At 51.7% G+C, this 12,713-nt stretch overlaps 1 protein-coding gene across 7 annotated transcripts in view; it reads left to right on the top strand.

Moving 5' to 3' along the window:
• C2CD2L (C2CD2 like) overlaps positions 1 to 12,713 on the top strand; it is a 38,874-nt gene that overhangs the window by 13,891 nt on the left and 12,270 nt on the right. For 4 of the 7 annotated variants that reach the window (XM_068167777.1, XM_068167772.1, XM_068167775.1 and 1 more), the window contains exons 13-15: positions 2,337 to 2,613; positions 4,634 to 4,843; positions 5,085 to 8,096. In XM_068167777.1, the coding sequence (XP_068023878.1) occupies positions 2,337 to 2,613; positions 4,634 to 4,843; positions 5,085 to 5,347 (750 nt within the window). In that variant the 3' untranslated portion in view covers positions 5,348 to 8,096. Of the gene's footprint in view, positions 1 to 2,336; positions 2,614 to 4,633; positions 4,844 to 5,084; positions 8,097 to 12,713 lie in introns of those variants that run through there. The other 3 variants (XR_010991019.1, XM_068167774.1, XM_068167773.1) reach the window with 3 other exon arrangements.

The raw sequence follows: 12,713 nt of genomic DNA, 5'->3' as shown, positions 1-12,713 counted from the left end.
CACCTCCCTGGACAACCCATGCCAGGGCTTCACCACTCTCATGGTGAAGAACTTCCTCCTCCCCTCCAGCCTGAATCTCCCCACCTCCAGCTTCATTCCATTCCCCCTAGTCCTATCACTACCTGATATCCTGAGAAGTCCCTCCCCAGCCTTCTTGTAGCCCACTTCAGATACTGGAAGGCCACAATTAGGTCACCTCGGTGCCTTCTCTTCTCCAGACTGAACAGCCCCAACTCCTTCAGTCTGTCCTCATAGCAGAGGAGCTCCAGCCCTCTGAGCATCCTTGTGGCCCTTCTCTGGACACCTTCCAGCACCTCCAGATCCCTCTTGTAATAGGGGCTCCAGAACTGGGGGCAGTACGCCAGGTGGGGTCTCACCAGAGCTGAGTAGAGGGGGAGAATCACCTCCCTTGACCTGCTGTCCACACTTCTCCTGATAAAGCCCAGGATCTGATTGGCTTTCTGGGCTGCAAGTGCAGACTGAGAGCTCCTGTTGAGCTTCTCCTCCCCCAGCACCTCCAAGTCCCTCTCCTCAGGGCTGCTTTCCAGCCAATCACTGCCCAGCCTGGATTTGTGCCTGGGATTGCCTCCACCCAGCTGCTGGACCCTGCACTTGGTCTTGTTGAACCTCATGAGGTTGGCTTGTGCCCACCTCTCCAGCCTGTCAAGGTCCCTCTGGGTGGCCTCCCTTCCCTCCAGTGTGTCTGCTGCACCACACAGCTTGGTGTCATCAGCAAACTTGCTGAGGGTGCACTCAATGCCACTGTCTGTGGCACCCACAAAGATGTTGAACAAGCCTGGTCCCAGGACTGATCCCTGAGGGACTCCGCTTGTCCCTGGCCTCCACTGGGACATGGACCCATGGACAGCCACTCTTTGGGTGCGGCCATCAAGCCAGTTCCTTATCCATGTAGTGGTCCACCCATCAAACCATGCCACGCTGAATGTTCCAAGTCACCTCTTCACTATTCTTCTGAGTCAGTAGTGCCTCCAGGAGGATCTGCTCCATGATCTTTCCAGGCACAGAGGTGAGACTGACTGGCCTGTAGTTCCCTGGTTCCTCCTTCTTACCCTTTTTGAAAACGGGGGTACTGTTTCCCCTTTTCCAGTCTGTGAGGACTGCCCCAGACTGCCATGACTTTTGGAATAGAATAGAGAGGGGTTTAGCAACCTCATCTGCCAGTTCTCTCAGTGCCCGTGGGTGTATCCCGTCGGGTCCCATGGACTTGAACACTTTCAGATTCTTCAGGTGATCACCAACCTGATCTTCACTTACAACGGGCAGTTCTTCCTCCCCGTCCCTGGCATTGTCTTCCATAACATCAGGAGTGGGGCTGGAGGCCATTGCAGTGAAGACTGAGGTAAATAAGTTATTGAGTACCTCAGCCTTTTCCTCATCACTTGTGACCATGTCACCAGTTTCCTTTCTGAGGGGGCCCACGCCTTCCCTGGTCGTCTTCTTCCCATTAATATAGCTGTAGAAGTTCTTAGTGTTCCCTTTAACCTCCCTGGCTAGAATCAATTCAAACTCTGCTGTGGCTTTCCTAACCAGGTCTCCTGCTGCTCGGGCAGCTTCCTTATGTCCCCCCTGTTCTAGCTGTCCTTCCCTCCACTGCCTGTAGAGTTTCTTTTTAAGTAACAGTGTGTCAAGCAGCTCCTTGCTCATCCAGGCAGGCCTCCTAGCATTCTTTCCTGCTTTTCTCTTTGTTGGTATACATAGCTCCTGGACACAGAGGAGGTAGTCCTTGAATACTGACCAGCTGTCCTGGGTCCCTCTTCCCTCCAGGGCTTTGTCCCACGACACTTTGGCTGTCAGATCCCTGAAGCAATCAGAGTCTGCACGCCTAAAGTCTAGGGTCGTAAGCTTAGAATACTTCCTCCTGATTACCCTGAGGATATTAAAGTCTGGGAGGTTATTTCTAGGGATGCCTATGTGAAACTGCCCTGACCCTTAGGGTAACAGTGTGAGCAGCTTCTAGCATAGGTGACTTGCTCACTTGGCAGAACCCTTCTTCCGCTTCCTTGCAGCTTGACTGAGTATCAGAGGTACCTCGCTACTCTTCAGTGCAGCTGCTGGTGGGAGGCTCCTGCCATAGCCAGATGGGATCCTCGTGGAGAATCTAAGGAGTTCTCCTTGAGTTTGCCTATGAGAGTGAGGGAAGCACTGCAGAATGCTTTGTGGTCCATGTTCCAGTATGTTTCTGTGAAAGGGTGACGAGGGAGCATCAGCACTGCCTAGTGCTGATTGGAACTGGAGTATCTGTAGGTAGGAGGAAGGGAGACGAATGCAATGCTTTAGAGCCTGTCTTCCCAACTAACCTTTTGACTCTGCTCCAGGTACCCATTGCTCAAGATGAAATGGCACTTTCTCTGGGTTATGCTGCATCCCTGGAGGCCACAGTGGGTTCTGTGGCAGAGGGCACAGCTGAGCAGGTTCGCGATTCTACCGAATCATCGCAGCTGCTGGAAGAGTCGCTCTCGGGACAAAGGGCCAGTCAGGAGCTGGATGAGACGACGCGATCTGACATATCTGAGAGACCTTCGGTGGAAGATGTTGAGTCTGAAACTGGCTCCACGGGAGCCCTAGAAACCAGGAGCTTGAAAGATCACAAAGGTAAGGATGAACCATTAGCTGGTAGCTAATGTTAGCCTGTGGTACTTGAGGACAAAGCGATGTCCAAGTTCCCCACGTGAGCACGAGGACGGCAGTCAGCTTTTGGCATGGCGAAGACAGGCTTCTGCTGGAGTAGCCTGACTCTGCCTTGCATGCTGCTAGAGCGATTTTAAACTCCTCTGTTTGCAGGCATCTGATTCCTCTGGCCTTTTTGGTTTCTGTGCTGTCTTAAATGGGAACCCTGTGTGGCTTGAGTGTTCCTGAGAACCCATTTTCTTTCCTTGGTCAGTGCCTCTGGAGATCAGGCACATGCCTGTAAATGAGTTCTTCCTCCGAATTTGTCTGCTTCTGTCACAGCAATGGAGGCTGCCTAACAATGTATTTATGGGCATTAGTGTCCTCTTATTCAGCATCAAAGCAGCTGACACCAGACATCCACACCAACTCTCTGCTTTTAAATGATGCAGTGAGCCTGCCCTGGCCGAGCTGTCATCCTGGCCTTTCCGGGCTTGTGTCAGTTCGGTGGACGATGCGTCTCAGATTTGTCTGCTTCTAGCCACGGTGCTTCCAGGGAGCTGTGGATTTATTGCATAAACAAGCGTAAGCCACAATCCTGATTGCCCAGAATACGAGAGCCTGGCAAGTTTCAGGGGATCGTACCTCGGTGCGACCAGGTATGGTCCAAATCATGCCGGCCCTTATTTTGCCCATCGTTGGGTAGCGGATGTGTGGCCCAGATTCCTGAGAGGCATGATGGACGGGGAGGAGCAGGAAGGAAATGGAAAGCAAGGCCTCTCTGTAGGAAGTACTGTTACAACTTTGTATGGCATGCAGGTTTTGGATTTACCTTTTTGCACCTGTGTGGGGCTGACAGTGACAGGCATCTCTGCCCTGTCCCACGCATGCGAGTCATCTGGAGCCGTTGCCCTTATTTGTCTGCAGGTTCGGACAGTTTGTAAAACTGGGGGAAGTTGTCGTGGGGGGCTTGATGACCAGTCGGTCTGAGTGCCCTTGAGTCGGGCTAGTCCGAGAGGCCTTTTCCCTGTCCTCTGTTCTTCTTGGTGTCTCCACATGCAGATATTCTTGCTTGCTTTCCAGTCATCTGACTCCTAGCTTTCTGTTACAGCTCTGCACGCTTCCCATTGAAGGATATTCTTGCGTAAAAAAAAAGTTTATGCAGAGGGGATGTGTGAAAGCCAATGGTATCTTGGCTTGTATTAGAAATGTGGTGGCCAGCAGGAAGAGGGAGGCGATCATCCCCCTATACTCAGCATCGGTGAGACCACACCTTGAGTACTGCGTTCAGTTCTGGGCGCCTCCAAAAAGGACACTGAAGTGCTGGAATGTGTCCAGAGAAGGGCAATGAGGCTCATGAAGGGCCAGGAGCCACCTGGCCTATGAGGAGCATCTGAGGGAGCTGGCATTGTTTAGTCTGAAGAAGAGGAGGCTGAGGGGAGATGTCATCGCTCTCTACAGCTACCTGAAGGGAGGTTGGAGTGAGGAAGGGACAGCCTCTTCACCATGGTGGCAAGCGACAGGACCAGAGGAAATGGTTTTGAGCTGTGCCAGGGGAAGTTCAGACTGGATGTTAGGAAATACTTCCTCACAGAGAGTGTTCTCAAACATTGGAACAGGCTGCCCAGGGCAATGCTGGAGTCACTGTCCCTGGAGGTGTTTAAGCAGTGTGTGGACCTGGTGCTTAGGGATGTGGTTTAGTGTTGACAATTCAGTGCTGGCTCGAGGGTCGGACTAGATGATCTTTGAGGCCTCTTCCAAATGGATGTATTCTGTGATGGTGTGCTTAGCAAAGCAGCTTGTCAGCGTTGCAGTCTGTCCCGAATGTAGACCTTGCCTTACTGTTGGGAGCTGGGATTTGCTGACACACTGTGTGCTTCTGCTGCTCAGAGCAGAAGAGGTCTTTGATGCTCATTTGAGAGCAGCCGGGTTTATTTTCACTCCCGAGACTTGCCAGGGTAGAGTACTGTTGTGGTTTCCATCTCCTTTCTTTCTGTCTCTGCAGTCAGCTTTCTTCGGAGTGGTACCAAGCTCATTTTCAGGAGAAGGAGCAAGCAGAAGGAAGCTGGGCTGAGCCAGTCACACGATGACTTATCCAATGTCACCACCAACTCTGCCTCAAGGAAGAAAGCCGGCAGCTTCTCCCACCGTCTCATCAAGCGCTTCTCCTTCAAGTCGAAATCAAAACCCAAAGCTAGTGACAGCACAACAGCAGGTGAGAACTGAAGGAGGGAGAAGCCCGTCAGAAAGATTGCACAGAAGTCCTTTTCTAATCTATTGTCTTTCTGCTCCGTGGTCTATGTGACCCACAGTCCAGTTCCTTCCAGCCTTGGCTGGGGGAAAACACCCCAGTGCTTTACACCGTTTGGGGAGTGGATGTGGCAAAGCCAAGGCTTAGGCTGCTTGTTGGCCTTGGCTTAACCTTCTGACTGTTGTACCCCACTGTGCTGTCCCAGAAAATCCAGGTGGCATGCGAATCACCACAGGGGGTCCCAGGAGCTGCGGAAGCGACTCTGTAGCTGTCTGGAGTCACTGGGTATGCCCTGGAAAAAAGGAGTGGCGGGCTCTGAAGTGGCAACTCTCAGAGTTAAAGATGAGAAAGTACTCCGCTGCTGAAAAATGTGGGACGCAGCCTCACTCGGCTCCTCCAACAGGGGAGCACAATGGGATTGCTGGCTGTCTAAACACTCATCACTTCTGCTTGATGCAGAGGGCATAACCTGACTGAGGTGCGGGGCGGGGGGTTGTGCCATGCTTTTCTGGGCTGTGAGCTGTAAGGGGAATAAGCTGTGGTTCTCCACCTGGCTCTGCCATTGGAATGGTGTTTGGTTCAGGTAGTGCTGAAGGATGCCTGCTTTCTGTGCTCTGCTGATGCAGGAAGCAGTCCCTAAGAAGAGGGAAGTTTAAACCACTGGGCAAGATTTTGTAGAAGCCTGCGCCCTTTCAGGAACCTTTGGTTGGTGCTGCCACCCTGTGACCTGGCCCCCCCTCCATATCCATAGTCTTGAAGGAGAAGGGCCGCATGTGTGCACCAACTGTTGTACAAGCAGAACCCTGTCCCTTGGGGGTGGCTGGGGGCCTTGCTGGCAGGGTGCCAGACCATCTTCCAGATCTGCAAAGTACCCTGCCTGTCGGACTTCTGTGGTTCTCGTGCTGATGACCGGCATCACGCTGGGGACGGATGGCTAGCTGGAGGGCATTCTGACATGGAGATAAAGCCACGTGTTGGAACAAGGCAAGATTTATGCATTTTCACTTTTGGAAGGGTTGCCTGTAGTAGAAGGAGCCTTTCTTGATCACATCTGGTATTTCCTTTCTTCTAGCACACCCGATCTGCCACATTCGGCCTGAGGAGTTCTGCAGCAGGTATTAGTAAAGGGAGAGGCGTGCAGGGCAAAATTCACTCCTGGCGCACGGAGGAGTCTGCCCTTGTAGGTGAATAGATTTTGGTCTCCTGAAATGCTGCCCAGAGCCCCAGAAGTCCTGCTTGGATAGCAGGGTGAAACTCTTTGGAGGAACGTGGTGTCCTGTTGGTGTTTGTGGTTTGAACAGAAGCTCCTGTGGCTTGTAGAGTTAAAAAGAGGTGAGACTAAAGGGAGGGAAAGCCTTTTTGAAGAGCGAGCAGCACGTAGGACTGACTGTATTTGCCAGCTCCGCTGTTCTGTTAGAGACTCTCCCAAAGCGGAGGGTGTTGCTCCACCTTGTGCAGGATGCAGCTGAATGGAAGCGGTTATCTTCCTGATGATGCACATAGAACAGCACATCACATTTCTCAGAAGGGCAAATCCTGTCTTACTGATCTATCCATCGCGTGCCATTTCCAAAGAGCATGTTCTGTGTTGTGCTGCAGGAGGATTTTGAGGCAGGAATTTCAGGCGGTCTCTTGAACTGAGCATCTGGAAGTGGGAAGGGTATAGTGACTTGGAGGTGAGGCTGAAAGTGCTGTTGGTTGCCAGAGGGAGAGACTTTATTTCCTGTTTTCCTTGCCAATTCCCTATGAGATCGGGCATGTGTGACAATTTGGATTGGTCCAGCTGGCTGACCAAGAACCTCTTCTCGATCTGTTTGTTTTGGTCTGGGGTTCTTTCTGTTATAACTGAGCTCTTTTCTGGTTTTGATCCTTTGTTTCTTTCCTTGTCCTGATAGTCCTGTGGCCTGTTCCTGTATTGTGTGCTGTGGACGGCAGGGCACTCTCCGTTTCTCACTGAAAATAGTTTTTCCTGATGCCAGTGACCAATTCCTGCTGCGGCACTGGTGGAAGCTGACAAATCTGTGGCTGGTGTGTAGTGATACAGCTGCTGGTTTGAGGTAGCCTTCCTTTGCTGGCGCACCCTTGCTCTCAGAACCTCAGGATCCGATTTCAGTTTGCCCTTCTCTCTTGCACTATCCCTGTAGCGATTCTGCATCTGTTTCTAGCTGGCCTTGATGCTCCATTTTCAGGGTTTGTGTATTCTTTAATACTGTGTCAAGGTTACTTTGACTGCAAAGTGCTGGCTGAGTCCAAACAGCATCACCTCTGGTGGGATGGTTGTGAAACTTTTCGTTATGCTGGTTAGAATGGAGAGGGACTTCCAGAATAGCCATCAGCTCTTCAGTTGCAGGTTTATGGCAGGACCTTCCACGAGTCTTGTTTAATAGTCCTGTATTACGTTCCTTAAAATACAAGAGCAGCTTGATCTATCTTGACACAGAGGAACCGGAAGCTAATGCTCAGGGCTCCTGTCCACCCTCCTGAGGCTGGTGTGAGCAGGCCCACGAGGGTTAGAAAGCATTGTCCTTGTTGCTGTAGACCAGAGGCAGAAAAGGTGAGCAAGGTTTGTTTGTGTCTGACAAACACATACGTAGATTGTAACTGGAGTATTTTGGTCTGGCTCAGACAAAGGAAGCGATAGGAAAGCAAGGAGTAAAACCGAAACCTGAGTTCCTTGCTGGTCTTGGGCCTCAAGTCAAAAGACAAGAGTCCCAGGGAGTTTCCCCCCATAGAACTGCTGCTTCAGGAAATCTCTTCTCTATTTAATTCCCTGTTTGTGCTTCTGGCTTTAGGACAGAAGTGGGGTTGGAAAGCTGTGTTTCCTTGTTAACTTGTTCCAGATACCCACACCCTCACCTCCATGCCATTGTGGGCTCTGTGGCATTTTGTAACTCCTGGGACTGCAGAGCAGCCCCAGCGTTTGGCACGGGCCACTATCACACTTGTTAGACTCAAATGATCTGCAGTTGCCAGGTTGCTGTCTCAGGGTAGTTCAGCATTTGCACCTTGCAAAATTGGTCCATGACCAAATGTGTGCAGGAAGAATAGCGAGCAGCAGAGTTGGCAGGCTCGAACGCACGGAGGTTTCTGAAAGAGTTCAGTCTGCTTATGAGGACCTGCGTTCCAAATGCTGCATTTTGCTGCCATCTACAAAAGTCAAAACGATGACTGGTACATGAAGCCAAAGTACACATTCTGAATTTTTTGGGGAGGGGGGGGGGGGGGATATTTTGGCTGAACAGAGTTACTAGAACTTACCTATGCTGTGTATTTGTACTTCTCTGAAGAAAATAGTTTTCTCTAGCTGTAAGTACGCCTGTAGGTAGATTTCTGTGCGGATCCATCCTCTCCCTGTCTTTTGACAAGGCTTTTTAAAGAGCCCATCTGTCAAAAAAGCATTTAGCATTGGGCTGCAAAGGGTATCCTCTTGAGGTGAGAGAAAACAGCCACAGGAAGAGGTGGAGGGGACAGCAAAACCTCAGTGTTTAGGGAGCGTCGTAGGCGTTAGCGTTGTGGACACCAGACTGCAGCCTGATGGGTGGAGATGGCGCCGAGACGCATCACGCTTGTGCTTGTGTGCACTCACGGTGGGCAAATGCCCATGCTGGTTACACTGTGAAGTGACAGGTTGGCACCTGCTGGGCTGGTTGGGAGAGCAGCCTTAACTGCTTCTGTGGTTTCCACAAAATATTTCCTACGTGGACCTCTGCAGGGGCACACTTGAGCAAGCAAGTCCAGCTTCTGCCGTGGGAATGCCCTTGTGCTGCTGGTGTAGTTGAGGGTGGCTTTTTAAGGAGACTGGCAGAAGTGGGGGGAGCAGGGGGGGGACTACTTGAGTACAGTCAGGAAACGGTACAGTGGAGGGGAGCATGATGAAAACTTCATCAAACCAATTCAAGAAGGCCCCAGGTATGCCTCATTTCTAGATGAACGCATGGCAGAGTATGCATACAAATGTTCTGCTTCTTCGTCTGGTGGTACCACTTCCTTCCTGCCATGGCTTCTCTCAGTTCATTGTTTGCTGAACCTACAGGAGGGGTCATTCCTAGGTAGCTTGCAAGGTGCCTGAAGGTTGGGTGGCTGGTGTTTGTGCATTTGGGGGTCTTTCTGCATTGTTCTTCCCTCCCTCCCCTTAGGTCACGATGAGTGTCACGGTAGAGTAACAATTCTGGTGGTGGTCAAACTTCTGGGAAAGGTCTTTGTGTGCTTGCGATATTGCAGCTCCTTCTACAGGCATGACTGCTGCCTAACACCTTGCTTGCACAGGTACTGGACCAAATACATTGAGTTTGAATTTGTGTCCCCTCCTCGTGTGTGTGCTCTTTTGTATTCTGATGCCTTCTCTCTGGGTGGATTAATCCCAGATTGTTTAGAGAAAGGAGGAAAAAACAAAGAACTGTGTAGCTCTTCCGGAGATGAGAATAAAATTACTTAATTTGGACTACATGAATGAAGTTCTTGCACCTTTGTAAATGTTGAACAAGAGTTCCATTGCTGTGTAATGGCTGAACCTTTTAACTTATTAAACCACATGGAAATCAAAACATGACTCTGAGTTTGACTTCTACTGGAGCGTGGTGGTGAGCTGTGCTTTGGCATTCTGGAAGTTTGGGGAGGTATGACTGTTGTCTCTGAACATCCCTCTTTGACTAATGCACATACACAGGTTACAGTCCGTAAAACCATGTCAAGGGCTGTAGCCTTGGTGATGCTTCAAGGAGGCAAGGAATTCCTGAGAGGGTGATGTCAGCTCTGGAAGGTGTGAGCAATGCCAGAACCTTCAGCTGATCTTGGACATGCAGCGGTACCAAGGGAAGGCCAGTTAGAACTAGTGAAAAGGGGAGAACTGTGCGCTCTCCGTCATCAGTGCCTGCTTCCGCATTGTCTTCCCTGTTGGGCCAACCTGCTGACCTTGAGGGGGGCAAGATGTCTCATCTCCCATGTGGCTCCTGTAGCAGGAGGTGCTCTCTGACCTTGTGTCGGGGGCATGCACTGGACAGCAGGAGGCTTGTAAAGGGCCGGGAGATGGACGTGAGCTATGTGAGGGAGAATTGGGTCAAGAAAAAACAACACTGGCAAGGGAAAGGGTTAGGATTAGCGTTAGAAGGTTGAGGATTTAGGGTTATGGGGAGGGTTCTGTCGTTCTCTTGCTCTGCGAAGAGTTTGGCTGGACAAGACACAGCAGGTCTGTGATGTTTGGTTTTGTTTCAAAATGCTTCATGCTCCGGGCTATCACTGTGAAGATCACTGTGTGAGCAGCCTCTGCCACAGGTGTAGCTTTTGTTTGTGGAGTCAAGCCTTTCATTCTTGTTAATTGATGGAAGTGGAGAAAAAACCCAGCAGTGCCAGGGGATTTTAGCCTGTGCTGGGTTAAAGGTCACAGAATCATAGAACCAACCAGGTTGGAAAAGACCTCAGAGATCATCAAGTCCAACCTATTACCTAATACCTAACACCTCATAACTACTAAACCATGGCTCCAAGTGCCACATCTAATCCTTTTTTGAATACCTCCAGGGACAGTGACGCCACCACCTCCCTGGGCAGCACATCCCAATGGCAGATAACTCTGGGAAGAACTTGCTCCTCACCCTGAGCCTAAACTTCCCCTGGTGCCGAACTCTGGCACATTCCCCACGCTGGGGCGGGGTAGTTGCAGCTGTTTGTGGGGGACCCTCCCCCCCTCTTTATTTCTCCAGCAGAGCTCCCCTTTTGGGGGAGGGGGTGTGTGTACACATGTGACTATGAAAGGAATGAGCTGCTGCCTGTGCAGTTTCCTTTATTTTCTGCCTTTTTTGAGTGAATCAAAAGGAGTGAGGGGATTCTGGGTGCTCTGGTTATGCCACGTGGTGCAGGGGGATGATGCAGCAGAGGAGCAGCTGAGTGGGCAGGGGGGAGCCCACCCTCAAGATGCTGAAAATCTCGGAGGGGATCACAAAATATTTACACATGTAAGTAGTGTTGTGAGGCTATATGAAGGGAAAAAAATGTTTGTTTTCAGTGAGAGACTGAAGCACTGTATGAACTGATATGTAAAAAATACTTGGAAATGGCCTCCCTGTATCTCCTCTCTTTTATAAAGGCTTTTAGAATAAAATAAAGTCACAGGGGGGGCTTGAAATACAAACAGAGCCTGGGTCTATACCAAATGAAAACAGTGGCTTTTACATCTTTGCGTGGTGTGTTTTTTCATTGAAATGGAAAAACACATCTGAGCAGGACGAAGCTGAGGTGCTGCCCATGACGGGGAAGTGCTCAGTGCTGCTCCCGCGTGTGCAATGGTCGGCACTACGGTTGTGCCAATGCCGTGTGCCGCCCCGTCGGTGCTCAGTGCTGCAGCCTAACTATGCTGAAGGCTTGAAATGCCTGAAAATTCTTGGGGGAGAGACGGGGGGAGAGAGGGAGATTGTCTCGAGCGTTGCCATAAATTCAGTGCCAGCATCGCGAGCGTTGCTATGGATTCAGCACCTGCGCCGCAGCGTGGATTTGGGGGGTGACTGGGGGATCCAGGCAGCGTCCAAAGGGTTTGAGGGGATGCAGAATGGTACTTAAAATTCCGGAGGGGTTTGTCTGGGGGTGTCAGGGTTTTGGGGGGGTTCTGGGGGGACCTGAATGGGAGCAAAGCGAGGCTAGAATAGTCTTGGAACAGGGCTGGGGGGGTGGGTGATGGATTTGGGGGGCTCTGGGGTGCGATGGGGGAATGCAGGCAGGGTGCAAAGGGTTTAAGGGAGTGCAGAAGGGTCCTTCCAATTCCGTAGGGGTTGGTGTGGGGGTGTCAGGGTTTTGGGGGGGGACATGGGGGGTCGTGTAGGGAATGGCAGTGTGCCAAAAGGAAGGAGCAGGGAACAGGGCGGGGGGGGGGGGAGACGCAAGGATTTGGGGGGCACTGGGGGAGTATTGTGGGGTCATGGCAGGGTCAAAAGCATTTGAGGATATCCGGAAGGGGCCTCACGATTTCATAGGTGTCCGTAAGGGGGTGTGAGGGTTTGGGGGGGGCTATGGGGTGTCATGAAGGGAATCGTAGTGTGCCTAAAGGGACAAGGTGGAAACTGGGTAGGAGGAGGGTCATGGATTTGGGGGGCATGTGGTGGGGGTTGGGGGGTCCCCACAGGCTAAGAAGGGTTTGAGGGAGTGCAGAAGAGTCCTTCCAATTCCGTAGGGGTTCATATGGGGGTGTCAGGGTTTTGGGGGGGCGATGGGGGTTCCTGAAGTGGATCATAGCCGTTCTGAAAGGTTGAGATGGGAACTAGGGCTCTGGGGGGCTCTGGGGGGGTTCAGGCAGGGTCAAAAGGGTTTGAGGGCGTCCAGAAGGGTCCTTAGAGATTCGGAGGGGTTCGTGGGCGGCTGTCAGAGTTTGGGGGGAGCCTGGCGGGGCCTGAATGGGATCGGAGCGTATTAAAAGAGTCAGGATTGGAAATAGGCTGGGGAGGAGGGGGATGGATTTGGGGGCCTCTGGGGTGTGATTTGGGGGTCCACTCAGGCTGAAAAGGGTTTGAGGGTGTCTGGAAGGGTCCTTAGAATTCCGTAGGGGTTCGTATGGAGGTGTCAGGGTGCTGGGGGGTTGGGAATGGGGGGGTCGTGAAGGGAAACGCAGTGTTGCAAAAGGGATGAGCTGGGAACTGGGCGGGCGGAGGGTGAGCATGGATTTGGGGGAGTCTGGGGGGTGATTGGGGGTTTCAGGCGGTCTAAAAAGGGTTTGAGGGAGTGGAGAAAGGTCCTTGCAATCCCGTAGGGGTTCGTCTGGGGGTGTCAGGGTTTTGGGGGTGCGATGGGGAGGACTAAATTGGATCGTAGAGCGCCAACAGGGACGAGCTGGGAACTGGGCGGTGGCAGG

The sequence above is a fragment of the Melanerpes formicivorus genome, unplaced genomic scaffold, assembly GCF_026170545.1.
Source record: "Melanerpes formicivorus ecotype bairdi unplaced genomic scaffold, bMelFor1.0.p_v2 SCAF_123, whole genome shotgun sequence".
NCBI classification, from domain to species: Eukaryota; Metazoa; Chordata; class Aves; order Piciformes; family Picidae; genus Melanerpes; species Melanerpes formicivorus.
This window is presented reverse-complemented; position numbering and strand designations above follow the sequence as displayed.